Raw genomic sequence first — 14,805 nt, 5'->3', positions numbered from 1 at the left:
TGGACCATCTCTCAGTTTCTTCTAATAGCCACCCCTCTCCTTTACAAGTCCTTCATGAAAATGAGACAACATTCAGCTTTTTATAAACTCTCAGTCCCAAAATTAATTTGTGTTGGAAACAAAAGCATTAAAGAAATGGATCCTGACTCTAATATTGGCGTACCACTTGGTATGATACACTGGACCCTGGGGCAGATATTTTGTCCTCTCTCAGTTGGGCTAAATGTTAATTCTGTGTTTTGAAGAGATCAGCTCCTGAAACCCAGAAAAGCCTCACAGACCTTCACTATGGTCCTTATCAAACATCTCAGGAGCCACTGTACTTATTTTTTTAAAGATTTATTTATTTATTTGAAAGGCAGAGTTACACCGAGAGAGAAGGAGAGGCAGAGCAAGGTCTTCCATCTGCTGGTTCACTCCCTGATTGGCCGCAACAGCCGGAGCTGCGCGGATTTGAAGCCAGGAGCTTCTTCCTGGTCTCCCACGTGGTCGCAGGGGCCCAAGGACTTCACGCACCTTCTGCTGCTTTCCCAGGCCATAGCAGAGAGCTGGATTGGAAGTGGAGCAGCCAGGACTCAAACCGGTGCCCATATGGGAGGCTGGCACTGCAGACAGTGGCTTTACCACCTACACCACGGCACTGGCCCCCACTGTACTTATTAGTAGATACCTGTATACCTGAAAAAGTCCAGTTTCTCTAAACTCCATCACACAAACTCTCACCTTCATTTTTTTAATGGACCTGAGGGAATTTCCTGTAGCAAAGAAGGCCCCGGGGCCGATGCTGTGGCACAGTGGGTTAACGCCCTGGCCTGAAGCGCCAGCATCCCATATGGGCGTCGGTTCGAGGTTCAAGACCAGGCTGCTCCACTTCCGATCCAGCTCTGCTATGGTCTGGGAAAGCAGTGGAAGATGACCCAATACCTTGGGCCCCTGCACCCACGTGGGAGACCCGGAAGAAGCTGCTGGCTCCTGGCTTCGGATAGGCGCAGCTCTGGCCATTGCAGCCAATTGGGGAGTGAACCAACAGGTGGAAGACCTCTCTCTCTCTCTCTTTCTCTGCCTCTCCTCTCTCTGTGTGACTCTGACTTTCAAATAAATAATTAAATCTTTTTTTTTAAACTTTTATTTAGTAAATATAATTTTCCAAAGTACAGTTTATGGATTACAATGGCTCCCCCCCCCCATAACTTCCCTCCCACCCGCAACCCTCCCATCTCCCGCTCCCTCTCCCATTCCATTCACATAAAGATTCATTTTCAATTCTCTTTATATACAGAAGATTGATTGAGTATATATTAAGTAAAGATTTCATCAGTTTGCACCCACATAGAACATAAAGTGTAAAATACTGTTTCAGTATTAGTTATAGCATTACTTCACATTGGACAACACATTAAGGACAGAGATCCCACATAAGGAGTAAGTACACAGTGACTCCTGTTGTTGACTTAACAATCTGACACTCTTGTTTATGGCATCAGAAATCTCCCTAGGCTCTAGTCATGAGTTTCCAAGGCTATGGAAGCCTTTTGAGTTCGCTGACTTCGATCTTATTTAGACAAGGTCATAGTCAAAGTGGAAGTTCTCCCTTCAGAGAAAGGTACCTCCTTCTTTGCTGGTCCATTCTTTCTACTGGGATCTCACTTGCAGAGATCTTTCATCAAATAAATAATTAAATCTTAAAAAAGGCCCAGGAATCTGTCTTGTTTTTTTGGGTGCTACGTTTTGTAATGCATATTAATTGTTCCTTGACCCCTGTCTTTCTGAGGAGAGATTAGAAACACAAGACTATCTGTAGGTGAATAGAAGTCCAGAGAAGTCACATATGGAGCTTTCTCAAGATCCCACTAGTTAAACTATGGGAACAGAGTGAAGTAATCATCAAGGATAGCCCTGAGGGTGTGTATGGAGGTTTGGGAGGAATCAACGCCATGCCTTTCCCTAGATAAAGAAGTAAGACTTGTTAGTCTGATTATAGGTGAGGAGCACGTGGCCCTTAGACTTAGCTAATGCATCTGTGTTGCAGATAAGCAGAAGGAAGAAAAACCTATCTGTATGCTCCACACCTAGAGAATACCCCTTTGAATATGTAGTAGGTGCCCTTCCTGGCTTTTGGTTTTAGCATCAGCAGAGGATTCACTGCCTTCTTCTGAGTCACTGCTTTTCCCCAAAGACTGGGACTGGCAACACAGTTGATTTTCCTGTATCAGGCAATGACAGTGCTGTGGAGTCAAACTCAGGAGCTGGAAGATATTCTCATTCTCCCTTTATCTATCTATCTATCTATCTATCTATCTGTCATCTATCTATCTATCAAATCTATAATCTATATTCACCCAGAGTCAAACTTAGACCATTTTACAGAGACATAAATATTCCAATCATGTTCAGCACAGAACACAGACACAGCCTGTACTGGGAAAGGAACAAAATGGTCTGAAGCCAAACCCAGCAGTTTTATACTCAGGTGTTCCCCCTGCTGGTTATATAGGTGTAGTTTCCATAGTGAGTCATTCTCTGCAGATTTTTTTTTTTTTTTGGCATAAGGAATTTAGATGTTTTAGCCTCCATTGATCCATTGATTGGTTCACATCATTAAACACCCACTACTTACAGATCTCTGCCTATATATGGGGTGGGGGTGTTTGCAGGAGAAAATAATAGTGACAACTGAGCCTGATTCAAGTTCTGAAATCATGGCTTATCATGTAATTTCAGTGACACATAAACGATATATTTCAAGGCAAATAGACAGAACCACTTGTTTTCCAAAACAAGTGAGAAGATAAAAATGTGTAGACTTGACAATATCTGGGAGCCAAGCATTGGGGTGGTGTAGGGGAGGGCAGGGAAGAAAAGGATCAATGATTATGATTGAAAATTCCCTTTAGGTTCTCTGAACCTTTTGACCACTGGCTTTCAGAATATGCCAGGCAGAGGTCATTCCTGTGAGTTTGTAAACATTAAAAAAGAAAAGGCAAGGATTGTCATCACTGTTCAATAACAACTTGACCTCAATATCAGTGTTTTAAGAAGACTGAGATTTTTTTAAAGATTGATTTATTTATTTGAAAGGAAGAGTACACAGAGAAAGAGGGAGAGACAGAGACAGAGACAGAGACAAACAGACAGAGAGAGAGAGAGAGAGATCTTCCATTTGGTGACTCATTCCCCAAATGGCTGCAATGGACAGAGCTGGGCCAGGCCAAAGCCAGGAGCCAGGAGTTTCTTCCCAGTCTCCCAAGTAGGTGGCAGGGGTCTGAGCACTTGAGCCATCTTCTGCTGCTTTCCGAGGCACATTAGCAGAGAGCTGGATTGGAATTAAGGGAGCCAGGACACAAGTTGGCACATATATGGGACGTCAGCATCACAGGCAGCAGGTTAACCCACGATGCCATAACACCAGCCCCTGACTATGAGATTTTTAAAACTTTAGTGCTGTGTTCCCCTAACTATATACAAGTGTGTTTTCTTTATGTTCTGATATCCAGAGAATGCATATATTATCATAGCACTAGATGTTAATTTGTGGATCCAAATTATTCTAATATGTGGGTTATTTGACTATTCTGATGAGTCAGAAGTGCTTTGTGCTTTCTTTTTTTTAACTTTTATTTAATGAATATAAATTTCCAAAGTACAGCTTATGGATTACAATGGCTTCCCCCCCCCCCCATAACTGTTTCCCAGATTCCTCCATCTTGATGCAAATGACCGGATTTCATTGTTTTTGACTGCTGTATAGTATTAGATAGAGTACATGTCCCATAATTTCTTTATCCAGTCTACTATTGATGGGCATTTGGGTTGGTTCCAGGTCTTAGCTATTGTGAATTGAGCTGCAATAAACATTAAGGTGCAGACAGCTTTTTTGTTTGCCAATTTAATTTCCTTTGGGTAAATTCCAAGGAGGGGTATGGCTGGGTTGTATGGTAGGGTTATATTCAGGTTTCTGAGGAATCTCCAGACTGACTTCCATAGTGGCTTGACCAGTTTGCATTCCCACCAACAGTGGGTTAGTGTCCCTTTTTCCCCACATCCTCGCCAGCATCTATTGTTGGTAGATTTCTGAATGTGAGCCATTCTCACCAGGGTGAGGTGAAACCTCATTGTGGTTTTGATTTGCATTTCCCTGATTGCTAGTGATCTTGAACATTTTTTCATGTATCTGTTGGCCATTTGGATTTCCTCTTTTGAAAAATGTCTGTTGAGGTCCTTGGCCCATCTCTTAAGTGGGTTGTTTATTTTGATGTTGTGGAGTTTCTTGATCTCTTTGTAGATTCTGGTTATCAACCCTTTATCTGTTGCATAGTTTGCAAATATTTTTTCCCATTCTGTCAGTTGCCTCTTCACTTTCTTGACTGTATCTTTTGAAGTACAGAAACTTCTCAATTTGATGCAATCCCAAATGTTAATTTTGGCTTTGACTACCTGTGCTTCTGGGGTCTTTTCCAAGAAGTATTTGCCAGTACCTATATCTTGCAGGGTTTCTCCAATGCTCTCTAATAATTTGATGGTGTCGGCTCATAGATTTAAGTCTTTAATCCATGTTGAGTGGATTTTTGTGTAACGTGAAAGGTAGGGGGTCTTGCTTCATGGTTCTGCATGTGGAATTCCAGTTTTCCCAGCACCATTTATTGAATAGACTGTCCTTACTCCAGGGATTGTTTTTGGATCCTTGATCAAATATAAGTTGGCTGTAGATGTTTGGATTGAATTCTGGTGTTTCAATTCTGTTCCATTGGTCTATCCATCTGTTTCTGTACCAGTACCATGCTGTTTTGATAACAACTGCCCTGTAGTATGTCCTGAAATCTGGTATTGTGATGCCTCCGGCTTTGTTTTTGTTGTACAAGATTGCTTTAGCTATTCGAGGTCTCCTGTGTCTCCATGTGAATTTCAGCATCATTTTTTCAAGATCTGAGAAGAAGGTCTTCAGTATCTTGATTGGTATTGCATTGAATGTATAAATTGCTTTTGGGAGAATGGACATTTTGATGATATTGATTCTTCCAATCCATGAGCATGGAAGATTTTTCCATTTCTTGGTATCCTCTTCTATTTCTTTCTTTATGATTTTGTAATTTTCATCGTAGAAATCTTTTTTTTTTTTTTTTTTGACAGGCAGAGTGGACAGTGAGAGAGAGACAGAGAGAAAGGTCTTCCTTTTGCCGTTGGTTCACCCTCCAATGGCCGCCGCTGCAGCCGGCACACCGCGCTGATCCTGGCAGGAGCCAGGAGCCAGGTGCTTTTCCTGGTCTCCCATGGGGTGCAGGGCCCAAGCACCTGGGCCATCCTCCACTGCACTCCCTGGCCATAGCAGAGAGCTGGCCTGGAAGAGGGGCAACCGGGACAGAATCCGGCGCCCCAACCGGGACTAGAACCCGGTGTGCCGGCGCCGCAAGGTGGAGGATTAGCCTATTGAGCCACGGCGCCGGCTCCCATCGTAGAAATCTTTAACATCCTTGGTTAAGTTTATTCCAAGGTATTTGATTGCTTTGTAGCTATTGTGAATGGGATTGATCTTAGAAGTTCTTCCTCAGCCGAGGCATTTCCTGTCTATACAAAGGCTGTTGATTTTTGTGCATTGATTTTATATCCTGCTACTTTGCCAAACTCTTCTATGAGTTCCAATAGTCTCTTAGTAGAGTTCTTTGGGTCCCCTAAATAAAGAATCATATCATCTGCAAAGAGGGATAGTTTGAGTTCTTCCTTCCCAATTTCTATCCCTTTAATTTCTTTTTCTTGCCTAATAGCTCTGGCTAAAACTTCCAGAACTATACTGAATAGCAGTGGTGAGAGTGGGCATCCCTGTCTGGTACCAGATCTCTGGAAATGCTTCCAACTTTTCCCCATTCAATAGGATGTTGGCCGTGGGTTTTTCATAAATTGCTTTGATTGTATTGAGGAATGTTCCTTCCACACCCAGTTTGCTTAGAGTTTTCATCATGAACGGGTGTTGTATTTTATCAAATGCTTTCTCTGCATCTATTGAGATAATCATATGGTTTTTCTTCTGCAGTCTGTTAATGTGGTGTATCACATTGATTGTTTTGCGAACATTGAACCATCCCTGCATACCAGGGATAAATCCCACTTGGTCTGGGTGGATGATCTTTCTGATGTGTTGTTGCATTCTATTGGCCAGAATTTTATTGAGGATTTTTGCATCTATGTTCATCAGGGATATTGGTCTGTAATTCTCTTTCAATGCTGCATCTTTTTCTGGCTTAGGAATTAAGGTGATGCTGGCTTCATAGAAAGAATTTGGGAGGATTCCCTCTTCTTCGATTGTTCTGAATAGTTTGAGAAGAAATGGAGTTAGTTCTTCTTTAAATGTCTGGTAGAATTCAGCAGTGAATCCATCTGGTCCTGGGCTTTTCTTTGTTGGGAGGGCCTTTATTACTGTATCAATTTCTGTCTCAGTTATGGGTCTGTTTAGGTTTTCAATGTCTTCCTGGTTCAATTTAGGTAGGTTGCATGTGTCCAGGAATCTATCCATTTCTGATAGGTTTCCCTGTTTGCTGGCATACAAGTCCTTGTAGTAATTTCTGATGATTCTTTTTATTTCTGTGGTGTCTGTTGTTACATTTCCTTTTTCATCTCTGATTTTATTGATTTGGGTCTTTTCTCTTCTTTTTTTAGTTAGTTGGGCCAATGGGGTGTCAATTTTGTTTATTTTTTCAAAAAACCAGCTCCTCGTTTGGCTGATTTTTTGTAATGTGTTTTTGGATTCAATCCTGTTGATTTCTTCTCTGATTTTAATTATATCTCTTCTCCTACTAGATTTGGGTCTGGTTTGCTGCAGTTTTTCTAGATCCTTGAAATGCATTGAAAGCTCATCTATTTGGTACATTTCCAATTTCTTGATGTAGGCACCTATTGATATAAACTTTCCTCTTAACACTGCTTTTGCTGTATCTCATAAGTTTTGGTATGTTGTGCTGTTATCCTCATTTACTTCCAGAAAATTTTTGATTTCTCTTTTAATTTCTTCTATGACCCATTGTTCATTCAGCAGCATGTTGTTCAGTCTCCATGTGTTTGCATATGCTCTAGGGATTCCTGAGTTGCTAATTTCCAACTTCATTCCTTTATGGTCTGAGAAGCTGCATCGTATGATTCTAATTCTTTTGAATTTGCTGAGACTTGCTTTATGGCCTAATATGTGGTCAATCCTAGAGAAGGTTCCATGTACTACTGAGAAGAATATAAATGCTTTATGTGTAGGATGAAAAGTTCTGTAGATATCTGTTAGATCCATTTGGGCTATAGTGTCGATTAAATCTTCTGTTTCCTTGTTGATCTTCTGTCCTGTTGATCTGTCTATTTCTGAGAGTGGAGTATTGAAGTCCCCCAGTACAATTGTATTGGGGTCTAAGTCTCCCTTTAAGTCCTTTAACAAATCTTTTAAATAAACCGGTGCCCTGTAATTCGGTGCATATACATTGATAATCATTATATCTTCCTGTTGAATTGATCCCTTAATCATTATATAGTGCCCCTCTTTGTCTCTCCCAACAGTTTTTGTGGTAAAGTTTATGTTGTCCGATATTAAGATGGCTGCACCCACTCTTTTTTCATTTCTGTTGGCATCGTATATCTTTTTCCAGCCTTCCACTTTCAATCTGTATGTATCTTTGTTGGTAAGATGTGTTTCTTGTAAGCAGCAAATAGATGGGTTTTGTTCCTTAACCCAATCAGCCAATTTGTGTCTTTTAACTGCACAGTTCAGGCCATTAACGTTCAATGTGACTAATGATAAGTAGTAACTTTGCCCTGCCATTTGCCAAAGATATTTTCTAATATATGTTTTGAACTTCCTGTGATCTTTTGCTGTGAGGTTTCCTTCCTTTACCTTCTTTCATATTGATGACCGTGTTTCTGTGTGTAACACATCTTTAAGCATCTTTTGCAGGGCTGGATGAGTGGCGACAAATTCTTTCAGTTTCTGTTTGCTGTGAAAGGTCTTTATTTCACCTTCATTCACAAATGAGAGCTTTGCAGGATATAATATTCTGGGCTGGCAGTTTTTCTCTTAGTACCTGGGCTATATCTCGCCATTCCCTCCTAGCTTGTAGGGTTTCTGATGAGAAGTCAGCTGTGGGTCTAATTGGAGATCCTCTGAGAGTAATCTGACGTTTCTCTCTTGTACATTTTAGGATCTTTTCTTTATGTTTCACTGTGGAGAGTTTAATTACAACGTGTCATGGTGAGGATCTCTTTTGGTCATGTTTATTAGGGGTTCTATGAGCTTCCTGTACTAGGATGTCTCTGTCCTTCTCCAAACCTGGGAAATTTTCTGCTAGTATCTCACTAAAAAGGCCTTCTAATCCTTTCTCCCTCTCCATGCCTTCAGGAATTCCTCGAACCCGAATGTTGGTTTTTTTAATGGTATCCTGAAGATTCCCGACAATGTGTTTTAGATTTCTAATTTCCTCTTCTTTTCTTTGGTTTGACTGTATATTTTCCTGTGCTCTGTCTTCTAAGTCCGATATTCTCTCTTCTCCTTCACCCATTCTGTTTTTAAGGCTCTCTAATGTGTTTGTCATTTGATCTATTGAATTCTTCATTTCATTATGATTTCTCGTCACTATCACAGTTTCATGTTCTACTAGTTGTTTCATTTCATTTTGATTCCTCCTTAATATTTCATTTTCGCTGGAGAGATTTTCTATCTTGTCCATTAAGGATTTCTGTAGTTCAAGAATTTGTTTTTGAGAACTTCTTAATGTTCTTATCAATTTTTTGAGATCCGCTTCTTGCATTTCTTCTATCTCATCATCTTCATAATCTTGAATTGGGTTGTCTTTTTCATTTGGGGGCGTCATAGTGTCTTCCTTGTTCTTGTTACCTCGGTTTCTGCGTTTATTTTTTGGCATATTGGAGATATTTGGTTTCTTCGCTGTGGTGTTTTTTCTTGTTATACTATGACTCTAGATTAAGTGGACTGTCTGCTTTTGATGGATCCTTAGAGGCTGTGATGGGTGTGGCCAGAGAGCTCTGGTTCTTCAGGGTTAAGGGTGTGCCAAAGGTGACTCACCCAGACTGTTCTCTCTCTCTCTCTCTCTCTCTCTCTCTCTCTTTTTGGCTTAGTTGGGAAGTAATTCCACACAGCTGAGTGGAATTGAGGGTAGTTGATGTATGAAATCTGGCCCCTGTGGGTATTTGTCTGCTTACCCCTGGGACCACACAAAGAGTTTATGCAGCCCTCAGTGTGGTCTCAAATTTCTCTGCAGTCTCTCACTGGGTTGCCAAGGTTACCGAGTTTGTGTACTCGGTGAGTTTTCTCACCCTCCCCTCAGATTTTCACAGTCTCATTTCGTTAGCTCCACACTTTCACTAGGTCTTAACCTCCTGTTATTTCTCCCCACCAGAGTCAGGTTTTTCTGCTTGGCTAATGGCGGGCGCTGCTTTGCATACATAAAATGGTGCCTGCTCTTTGTCTTGCTCGGCTTTGTAAGGTGAGTGGAGAGAGAGGCTAATGTCCATGTCGGTTCCCCTTATTTATTTGTTTTTTTCTCTCCTCCAGTCAGCCTGGTGAACTTTCCCCAGTGGGGCTTCAGACCTCGTTCCCTGTAGGCTCTTTCTGTCTTTCCCCACCAATGTCTTGGGTTACCGAGGTTTTTGTCTCACCTCTCCTTCCAGCGCTGGCACGCAGACTCTGTGGCTCGGCTCCCGCGGCTCGGCTTCCACGCGGTGGGTGACCTTGCTCTCCCCGTAGGTCCTCCATGTCACATCCACTAGATCTAGAAGAGTTTCCTCTGCAGTTTTTTCCTGGCCCTTTTACTGAGGCTACAGTAACTCCACTTTTATTAAACTATCTTTTCCCAGACTATCGGTGTGCGCCCTCATTATTCCACCATCTTGGCTCCACCCGGCTTTGTGCTTTTTGATGACTACATAATATTCAATTGTCATGTTCCCCATATAGTGCTTGGCATCAAGAAAATACAGCAAAAATGTAATAATGGAAGAGCTTATAGCTAAATTCCTGCCAGAAGAACTCAAGGAACGAAGGAGGCTTTATGAAGAAGAAATGGAAGAACTTTCCAAGTATGTATACGTGTGTTTTTATTTCAGTTTCATTCATACCAGCTCATGAGAGCTGAGTGTGCACATTTCTTCCCAGCTCTTCATTCAGTGGTATCACATCGGTAGCTTGAAATTGGCCATGGAGAGAATATCTATACCATGAAAATCAGCAAATGCTGCACACCAGGGCTTCCTCCACCTAATGTGGAGAGCCAGTTGTTAAACACTTACCAGCAAACCAGGCAAACCACTCACCAGGACATGTCTTGGCACCAGGAGCAATGTGTCACTCATAGGAGTTAATTGGAATAGTTTAATCAGAGGAATTGACAAAGCATCCAGAAGACCATCTTTAACTACAAAAGGAGGTGTTGTGAGGTTAAGAATGTTGGTTTCAGCCAGACCTGGGCTTAAGATTCAGTTCCTTCACAAAGTGAGAATACTTCAGGACCCTGGGCAGGTCACTTAAACTTTCTGGACCAATAGCTTGAGGATGCTGATAGTTCTTACTTGGTGGACTTGTTAGGAAGAGCAAACGAGTTAGTGCATAGTAAGTGCTTAACCAGTGGCATGGTACTAGTGCTTGTTATATGCTTCCTCTGCCATCATGCACAGGTAGTATGACAGGTGCTAGGTAGGGATGGAGGTATCGCTGAGGCTCCAAGATCTCTGCCTGGCTGAAAGAACAGCTCATTCAGCAGCAAAAGCCGGGGGAAATCAGTAATTTCTGTCTCTCTTACTACTGCCCTTCCCTTAGCCCATCCTCAGGAGCATCTTCACAACATTCTGGATGTGAGGTTCCTGATGGCAAAAATTGTTCTGATTTTATGCCCACCCTGTACAGAGGATTTCTAAACTCTGCCACCAGTTTGGTTGAATGTGCCTCTCTCTTTGAATAATGTTTTCCTCAAATACTAAATCTTTGCCTGTTCTCATCAAATTCTTTTTTATTATTATTTATTTGAAAGGCATAGGTATAGAGAGGCAAAGGCAGAAAGAGAGAGAGAGAGAATTTTCCATCCACTGGTTCACTCCCCAAATGACTGCAACAGCTGGAGCTGAGCTGATCAGGAGCCTGGAGCTTCTTCCAGGTCTCCCACATGGGTGCAGGGGCCCAAGGACTTGAGCAATCTTCCACTGCCTTCCCAGGCATGCTAGCAGGGAGCTGTATCAGAAGTGGAGCAGCCAGGATTGGAACCAGAACCCATATGGGATGTCGGCAGTGCTGGCCACCTAATTCTTTTTTGCATAACCTTTTTGAAGTCCCTTCATATCTGTCAGTCAGTCAGTCTAGGTTCAGTTGTTCCTGCATTGAATTTACTAGACAAATAACAGCAGGTTCCCCAGCAAGTCTGCATGTGTCCATCTTCAGAGGTGTTTTTTGTAAGGCAGCTTCCTGGATCCCAATTTCAGAGTTAATGCATCAGCATCTCTGGAGGTGTGGGGACCCAGTCATCTGGATTTAAGAGCTCCTCATGATTCTGGCATACTGGAGCATTCAAGCATCACTGAGCTGGATACTCTTTTTTCCCTTACATTTGTCTTTTTCCATTTTTTAAATCTGGAAACCTTTTATTTAAGGTATACAAACTTAATGCATTCAATATATATATATATACATTTAGGAATATAGTGATTCTTCCACCCTACCCTTCCTCCCACCCTTCTTCCTCCTACCTTATTTTTTATTTTTACAAAGATCTATTTTTAATTAACTTTATACACATAAGATTAACCCTGCACTAAATAAAGAGTTCAACAAATAGTATGAAGAAAAAAAAAAAACCTGTTCCTCAACAGTTGAGACAATTGCTTCAGATTGCAATGGTTCAAAACCATTGCATCTCAGAGTGTCAATTCTATAGATTACCTTTTAGGTACTCTGTTAGTTACCACAGATCAGGAAGAACATATGGTATTTGTCTTTTTGGGACTCGCTCATTTCACCAAGTATGTTTTCCAGTTGCATCCATTTTGTTGCAAACGACAGGATTTCATTTTTTTTACAGCTAAGTAGTACTTCATAGTGTATATATACCATAATTTCTTTATCCATTTAACAGCTGATGGACATCTGGGTTGATTCCATATCTTAGCTATTGTAAATTGTGCTGCAGTGAACATGAAAGTACAGATATCTCTGTCATGTACTGATCTCTTTGCTTTGGATAAATTCCCCATGGGTGGGATGGCTGGATCATATGGTAGGCCTATATTTAGGTTTCTAAGCTATCTCCAGATTGTCTTTCACAGTGGCTGTACCAGTTTACATTCCCATAGATTACTCTTGCCTGTCTCTTGCTCCCTCCTCCAAGCTGGGCCTGATATGCAGATTCCCTGGGGGAGGGAGCTTTGCAAATTTGAGATGCCCAAATGGACCTTGCAGAGAATTTCCCACCACCCTTCTGGAGAGCTGGGTCCACTTACACCATCATTATCCTTCCCCCTACTGCCTGTACAACACCTGAAGATAATTGTTTCAAGAGCATGAAAGAAAGCAAAAATGAGGCATGGCTTATCACCCATGATGTGAAGGTAATTGAGGACTTCTTCAGACAGATTAGATTGTGTGCAATGCCAATTTCAATCTCTTAGCCCTCATGCTGACCTTTGTACCAGATTAGTAAGACTCAGCTCACAGCATCAATTGCATGTCATCATTTATTGATCAGCCATAAAAATTGGATGGCTCTTTGTCTTCCCTCCATGGGAAACCATGTGCTGACATCTGATGAGTCTTTCTGTGTTCTGCCCCATTGCTTTGAGATCCATCTAATTTATTCTTCTTGACAGCTTAAATAAGAACGTGCCTATTTTCGTGTGTACTATGGCCTATCCCACTGTTCCTTGTCCCCTGCACATCTTTGAGCCTTGTTACCGCCTGATGATTCGTAGATGCATTGAGACAGGCACGAGACAGTTTGGCATGTGCCTTGGAGATCCTGTTAAAGGGTAAGTGAAGAGCCCTGTGAGTAAAGGGAGGTTGGGTGGGGAGAGACTGGGGTTTTATTTTAGGGTGTCCCCAGGAGGCAGGGTGGCCTAGCTCATGACCTTTAGCCAGCTCAAGAATATGAGCATTTGTAAGGACCAGGCTCTCTCTGGCACCTAGTTCACCATGAAACACTGCTTATTTAAAAGAACCCCAGGATTAAGCTTCTTTTTAAGAAAAAGATTTATTTATTTTTTATTTATTTGAAAGAGTTGAGAGAGAGAGCGAGAGGGAGGATGAGAGAGAGAGAGAGAGAGAGAGAGAATCTTCCATCTGCTGGTTCACAGCTCATGGCTGGGGCTGGACCAGGCCGAAGCCAGGAGCCAGGAGCTTCTTGCAAGTATCCCACATGGGTGGCAGGGGCCCAAGTACTTGGGTCATCTTCCACTGCTTTCCCAGGCACATTAGCTGGGAACTGGATTGGAAGTGGAGCAGCTGAGACTGGAACCTGTGCCCATATGGGATGCCACCATTACAGGATGGCCCCCTCTTAAATGTGTCATCTCTGAATACTGTTAAGCACTGGCACATAGTATGTACTTAATAAATAGTAGCAGTTACAGCAATGTATTATTTTTTTTTTTGTTTCACACAGGCATTACCTGATGTGCTATAGCCATAGACCAAGGACAGGCAAATAGGCAGAAGTCCTTTGTGGCATAGCATGGGGTAACATAAATGGCCAGGGGACAGGCCAGGAAAATAGAGCTTGTCAAGGATCTACTTTCTTAATTCTTTTCTCAATAAACAGGTTTGCAGAATATGGATGCATTCTAGAGATCAGAAATGTTCAATTCTTTGCTGATGGCCGCTCAGTGGTCGACAGCATAGGCAAGAGACGCTTCAAGGTGCTGCATCAGGGCCAGCGGGATGGCTACAACACAGCTGACATCGAATACATTGAAGACCAAAAGGTGAGGGTGGCCAGTGCCAAGAATGCCAAAGCAAAGCTCTCCCTGTAACTTAGCAGATGGTTGTAAAATGATTCCTCAGAACTACTGGGGACCTTGCTGCTTCTCACCAAATTGCTGCAGCAACGTTGAATGCTGCTGGTTTGTTGCCCAATTGCAGTGAGAATGCGCATTGTCCTGACTCAATCTGCTTAGCTGCTGAATTGCATTCATATGTAAGAAATGCTGTCCCAGACCAATTCTGGGGCCCTTTCAGTCTAGGAGTTGGGTCTCCCAGAGATACCAAAGGATAGATCTGGAGTGGGGTCTACATGTGCATATTTTTATACTGATTTATTTATCTGTATTTTAAAATGGTTTGCTTTGAGATAGTCATAGATCCACACATGCATTTGCATTTTTAAGTGTGCAACCTGGCTAAGAACCCTTCCTGGTAACCCATCATATCACAAAGCAGAAAGATGGCATATCCCGTTAATCCTTGGTTTTCTAAGCTAAAGGGTGGGAACAGAGGTACACAATCCCATGTTCATTTATCTTTACATTCACTAAATAGCAGAAGATGAGTAAGTGCATTTGACCTGGAGGAGAATCACACACTGAGACGCAGATGCATTCATGTCCCTCTTGGCAGCAAGCAATAGGAAAATAGACCTAGCAACAGAAAGGTCAGAGGCGTAAACCAGCATAACCTGCTTTGGTTACATGACTCCACTCAGACTAGACCAAATCTCTGGCTTTCTGTATGTCCTGCTGTTTCAGCTAATCTGCCCAGCTGAACCTTTTGTCCTTCCTGCAGCCAGAGCAGTGTTTGCACACGGCCCAGCACTTGTGGGGCATCTCACATCTCACTCAAAAGACAGCTGG

The 14,805-nt window shown here is 42.1% G+C and overlaps 1 protein-coding gene across 3 annotated transcripts in view; it reads left to right on the top strand.

The window, feature by feature from the left end:
• Positions 1-14,805, top strand: part of LONRF3 (LON peptidase N-terminal domain and ring finger 3) — a 51,180-nt gene that overhangs the window by 27,347 nt on the left and 9,028 nt on the right. For all 3 annotated transcript variants that reach the window (XM_051827334.3, XM_051827335.3, XM_051827336.3), the window contains 3 exons: positions 9,938-10,059; positions 12,832-12,990; positions 13,779-13,941. In XM_051827334.3, coding sequence (XP_051683294.1) covers positions 9,938-10,059; positions 12,832-12,990; positions 13,779-13,941 — 444 coding nt within the window. The remainder of the gene's footprint in view (positions 1-9,937; positions 10,060-12,831; positions 12,991-13,778; positions 13,942-14,805) is intronic.

The sequence above is a fragment of the Oryctolagus cuniculus genome, chromosome X (genome assembly GCF_051225735.1).
Source record: "Oryctolagus cuniculus isolate XC-2025 breed Fujian yellow rabbit chromosome X, ASM5122573v1, whole genome shotgun sequence".
In the NCBI taxonomy this organism is placed as follows: Eukaryota; Metazoa; Chordata; class Mammalia; order Lagomorpha; family Leporidae; genus Oryctolagus; species Oryctolagus cuniculus.
The sequence above is the reverse complement of the archived record's forward strand: the minus strand, read 5'-3'. Positions and strand labels throughout refer to the sequence as shown.